A 5,880-nucleotide genomic window follows, 5' to 3' on the forward strand; every position below is an offset into this window, starting at 1 on the left:
CTGCTCTTTTCGAAGCCTGGCGGCATCCTCCTCGTCTAGCTTCACCCTCGCCAATAGGTCCTCAAACATTCCATGAGCCTCCCCCATGTCCCGACGTGCCTTGGCCTCCCGCTGCTAGGCGATAGCGAGTTGCGCACCCACATCTCCTCGTAGCCTGGCCTCCTCGGTAAGGCGGTCCCATTCTGCCTTTTGCTCACGAAGGAACCGGGACTTGACCCGGCTACGAGTAATAATATTCTGAAAGGAGGATCGGAATCAGAAGACACAAAAACATAGAAATGTGTGAAGAAAGAAGAAAACAAGCAAGAAGATCAAGTGTATACCCGGCTAGAAGGAATGAGGATTTCGCGCAAGGCACCACTGGCCTCATTCAAGGCATTCAACGCAGCCGAGAACCCGATGTCCAGATCGCTCCAGGCTCTCAGCAGCATCATCGAGCAAGAACAGAGCCAATGTTGGGTCCTCGGCGGCCATCCACTGGAGCGGCGGCTCCCCCTCGTGGGAGAGTGGTTGCCCCCCGACAACAAGGCCAAAGGCGGCTCCCTTCTGGTCCTTCCCACCACTACCACGATGCCTAGAGACCTTCCGGCCGTGTCCTCCTCCATCCGGCCTACCCCGGGCACCACGGCCTGGACCGCTAGTGGCGGGGATTGCACCACCCCCTCGGATGCCACCACGGTAGTATCCGACCCCGCCGGGCTTATCGCGGTCGCAGCCACGTCTGTCTGGGCCTCCGGCGGCACGAACTGCGCTGCTCTGTCAGACGCCGCCATGGTGGCATCCAACTCCGCCCGGCCCACGTCAGGCGCCATCACCTGGGCCGCCGGGGGCATGGAATGCGCCACCCCCTCGGACGCCACCGTGGCTGCATCCGGCTACTCTCGGCTTGTTGCGGTCGCGACCGTCTGCTCAACAACCACTAACGGCACGAGCGCCACCGCGGGCGCCGCCGGACCAGCCAACAAGGCTGCAGCGGCAGCGTCACTCCTGCCCAAAATAGGGGTGACATCGGGCAGCGTGATCCGCCCTGCCTAGAGAGCGAGGCTCTTCCTAGGCGCCGGCCCCAAAGGGTGGCCCCGTCACAATAATCTGCAAAACAGAAAAAGGGCATAAGGTCGGAACGGAGAAATAAAGGAAGAAAACGAGGGGAATTGGTGACGTACTCTGATGCTTTCAGTCGACGGGTATGTTTTGGGGATGAACCCCCAGACCCCTGCTCCAACTCATGTGGACGGGACCATTTCGAGCCTCCCGCCTGCTCCGACGCAGGGGGGCTCGTCTCCCTTGCCTCTGGGGGCACGGCACCAGAGCCGCTCCCCTCCATCAGCTCATGGGGCATGGCGCCAGAGCCGCCCCCCTCCACCAGTACCTTGGGGATGGCCTCGGATCTGTCCCCTCCCATCCACCGATCCTCCGTCGACACCCCGCGGGTGATGGTGGATCCTCCGGCTCCCGCCGGACTTAGAGGCAGGCCCGGCTCCACCGTCCCCATCGACTCACTTCCCTCCATGTGGACTAGAAGGGGTCCCTGCATGGACAACGAGTCCTCATTCACCAGGTCACCCCAATCCATGCTGGCTGCCATCTCATCATCGTCGTCGTCATCATTGTCGTTGTCATCACTACTAGTCTCCTCTCCTTGATCGTGAGCTCGTTGCTGCCTTCTTCTTCGTGAGCTCCCTCGTCTTCTTGTCCCAACCGGCTAGGGCACGGTTTGCTGCCGCCCGGGTTGGGTCCTTTGGTAGTGGAACCGGGCTGTTCTTGAAGAACAGTCCCCCGGCTGATCCCGCTATCCCATGGTTAGCATTAGGGGATCGGAAATTTGAAGCGAAAAGAGGAGCAAGGGAAAAGAAAACTTACAAAGTCAACAAACCACGGCTCCGGCCGCATTGGGGGATGGACGGCACTGGGTACACAAAGTCGAGGATGGCGCCAACGGAGTCCTTCGTCGGCTCCATAGCCTCCTTAATGCGCTGTGCCACCTTGGAAGAAGGGAGCGCTTCGTCGGCAAGCGCTGTCCCTTTGAACGATGCTTTAGGCACCATCTAATATAGGGGAAGCGCGCGTGCCATCAGCGGTGCAACCCTCCTCGCATGGTAGGCACCAATAATCCCCGACCCCTTCACGCCCCTCTCCTTTAGACTTCAGAAGGCAGCGAGAAGGCCGTTGAGATGCTTCTTGTCATTGGCCTGAACGCCCCACCCCCATGACTCTAGGGCCTCCAAGATGTAGCGCCCAGTGAAGGCTGGCAAGGGAGCGGTGGCATCGTTCTTGACATAGAACCATTGCGAATGCCACCCCTTGTTAGAGGTGGTCAGACGTGTTAACGGATACGACCTGCTCGGGTGTTGTGGAGGTGGATGCTGGTGCACCCCACCGGTGCATGCAGATCTTGCTTCCCAACCTGCCTCTTCATGAGATTGATAGCAAAGAGATACCGCCATAGGTCAAAGTGGGCATCGATCCCCAAGAACCCCTCGCACAGGGCGACAAACGCCGCAATGTGCTGAATCCCATTGGGGGTAAGGTGTTGAAGCTCCACCTGGTTGTAGTCCATCAGTCCCCGAAGGAACTGATGGGTGAGCATGGCGAATCCTTGCTCGTGGAGGTGGGCGAAAGAAATGACGTACCCTTCGGGTGGCTCCGGTTCCCCCTCTTCACCGGGCAGCCGCCAGTCCTCGACGGTGGTCAATGGGCGAAGGAGGCCTCGGTGGACGAGGCCCTCTAAGCGCTGAGGAGAGATGTTGGATTTGTACCCCGGGTCCATTGTGATGGTAGGAGCAGCATGGCGAAGAAGGCAGCAGCGAGTTTGATGGTGGAGGCAGTACGGGTGCAAGAGGCGCAGGCGATTGGCAGCGAAGGCTGAGGACGCGAAGGCGAGGAGGCAAAACGCGGAACCCTGGGGGTGAACCCCGTGGTTTTATAGGGCGATGGATGCGAGAAGGGCAACCGTCTGCCTCGATCTTTGAGCCTGCCATGCACACCGCCGCGTCACCTCATGGGATACGCGCACACGATCCCTATCCCCTCCCAAAAAAATCATGCCGGACGGTTCGCCTTCCCCAGGCGGACCAGGACTCTCTCTCCATAGAGGGGACACAGGTCATAGAGCTTTTCCCTCCGGCCCACCTAGGGTCCCGGAGCCAAAGGGCCGTCCCAATGAGGGATAGGCCCATAAACTACCAGGACTCAAGGACGCAAGCATCACCAAGGCCTCGATCCGCAGTCAGGTCCTAGCCAGGCTGGCACTGAGTAAATTTCCCGTGAACGGAATACCACGATTCCCTTAAAAATATCCAGCTGACAAAAAACCAAGTCTTTCAGCCTTACCTGCGAAGGGTCCAATACTACCCCCGGGTGACTCTACTTGAATCACCCAGGGGCTCGGGGGCTACACCCATCGGGTGCGCTCGCGCGCACCCTCCGGCAAATTAACTCCAACAAAATCGAAAACACCCCCGGGCGATTCTGTCCGAATCACCCGGGGCTCAGGGGCTACTATCGGGGACCTAATACTGGGGTACCCCAGAAGGTGGAACCAATAACCATCGAACATTAAAAACTCCCGGACGGACAAGGGCGCCACTGCGTTTCTTGCTCGAATGATGGGAGTTTGGTTCCGCCTCGCCCGACGCCCTTAGGCCAGCTCTGCCTCGCCCGAGGGCTAAGGGCCAGACTCTGCCTCGCCCAACACCTTTGGGTCAGCTCTGCCTCGCCCGAGGGCTGAGGGCTAGACTCCACCTCGCCCGATGCCCTTGGGCTAGCTCCGCCTCGCCCGAGGGCTGGGCTCGACTCCGCCTCGCCCGACGCCCTCGATCTAGCCCCACCTTGCTCAACCCTCGAGGGCTGGGCTCGGTCTCGCCCGATGGATAAGAGCTAGACTCCACCTCGCCCAATGTCCGAGGATGGACCTCGCCTCACCCGATGTCCAAAGACTGGTTTCATCTCACAACCTCTCCCCGCTCCCTCATGATGATAGGAACAGGGTAGGACAAGACGTTCGGGTCAACCGTGGCTTCGAGGACCATACCCTACGCCCTGGTTGGAAAGGTACTGCCAGGGAATGATGGGATGGGTGCTTTAGACCCTTCCAGGCGTGGCAGAGCCTGAATAGTGTTGCGGGCGCGTGCTTTTTGCCCTATAGAGTTGTAGGCGCCGCCTTCAGTCCTCAGACATGGAACCCGACGTAGACATATGACAACCACTATAGTCCAAGAAAGGGCTCGCGCCCTCCACAATGACAGATGTGTTGTCGCCGTGTGGTGGTCTCAAGGGAGCGGCGCCCGCTCCACGATCCCTTGGGCCCACTAGATCGGAGCACTCGCTTCGGCCTGCGGACGCCCTCTCCGATTGAAGGCCTTGCCCACAGCGCTACTTCAGACCCCAACCCCGCATCCCTCCGACGGGGACTCATAGGAACCAGAAGGCGTGCGGAGCAAGGCTGGGCAAGGCTCATAAGTCAAAACCACTATACCATAGTCCATACCCTACGCAGAGCAGTACTCTGTAGCCACCCTGACATTCTACAGTAGCATCGACAGTATTGTAGGCGCTTACCATTATCTTGTACCCGCCGGAATGGACAACAAGGCCCGGTAGACGTGAACAACAAGGCTTGGAAGCATACGCACCCTTTCCCTCTCACTTGTAAGGCCGTCCCCTTCATCTATAAAAGGGGATGTGCTTCCTCCAACAAAGGGACCGACTTTTGACAACACAACACACATCACACACAATCAAGCTGCTACCAGGCTCTTGGCAACCTTTCGACCCTTCCATCAGAGACTTGGGACCAGTCCCTCTCTCGACCGTTTGTACCCCCTACTACGAACCATTTTCGATGCTAATAACACGAGCAGCAACAGACTGGACATAGGGACATTTAGCCTGAACCAGTACAAATCTTGTGTCCTTTAGCACACCATCCGGGCCTAACGCGCATCAATATAAATTTACTTGCTGGTGCTTGTTCAAAGCACCGACAAGCTTGTTCATGATATGTATTCTCGTTTGAATCTAATTATCAATGAGCTCCATTCAATAGGATTAATAAAGCTAGATGATGCGGACATTGTGAGGAAGATCATCTCCATGCTACCACAAAAGAAATATGCAAGCATCATCACCATCCTTCACAATATGGAGGACTTGAGCACCATGACCCCGGGCATAGTCATTGGCAAGTTAGTGGCATTTGAAATGTCATGTAAGATGGGTCAAGAAGAAGCTTCTTCATCAAGCAAAGGCAAAGCTCTCGCATGTAGCGAGAAAAAGAAGATGAAGGGCAAGCAAGTTGAGACAAGCTCAAGCTCAAGCTCCTCAAGTGAAGATGAAGAAAAAGATGAGGACAATGATGATGATGATGTAGATTCAAGTGATGATGATCAATCTTCCTCCTCCACCTCCGACCTTGATGAAGAATCAATCAAACTAATCAACAAGGTGGAGAAGATGATCCAAAGGCTCAATGTCAAGGGTGTGCCCATCCAAATTCAAGATCTAATTTTCACCAATCAAAGAAATGAGCAAAGAAAGAGAGGATGCTATGGATGCGGCGAGTTGGGGCACTTTGTGGAAGTTTGTCCAAACAAGCCTACACCCAAGACAAAGAAGAAGGCATGCAAGAACCAAGCCCTCACATCAATAAGATCATGGAATGATTCTTCAAGTGAAGAAGAACACCATCACAAGAGGCGAGGCCGCAAGCACTCATCATCAAGCTCTTCTCGTGTGTGCCTTATGGCACGAGGTAACGAAAGCTCATCCTCTAGTGAGAGTGATAGTGATGATGATATGCCTTCTTATCATGAAATTGTGCAACAAAATCTTAATTATGCTAAGGTTTGCACTAGTCAACAAAAGAAGCTCAAAAGTTTAAAA

The 5,880-nt window shown here is 56.0% G+C and overlaps 1 protein-coding gene across 1 annotated transcript; it reads left to right on the top strand.

The window, feature by feature from the left end:
- The first annotated feature begins 336 nt into the window (after positions 1 to 336).
- Positions 337 to 1,035, top strand: LOC136535006 (uncharacterized). Its single transcript, XM_066527354.1, has one exon. The coding sequence runs from the start codon at positions 337 to 339 to the stop codon at positions 1,033 to 1,035; it is 699 nt and encodes a 232-aa protein (XP_066383451.1).
- The last annotated feature ends 4,845 nt before the right edge of the window (positions 1,036 to 5,880 follow it).

Source organism: Miscanthus floridulus, unplaced genomic scaffold (assembly GCF_019320115.1).
Source record: "Miscanthus floridulus cultivar M001 unplaced genomic scaffold, ASM1932011v1 os_2477_1_2, whole genome shotgun sequence".
NCBI lineage: Eukaryota > Viridiplantae > Streptophyta > Magnoliopsida > Poales > Poaceae > Miscanthus > Miscanthus floridulus.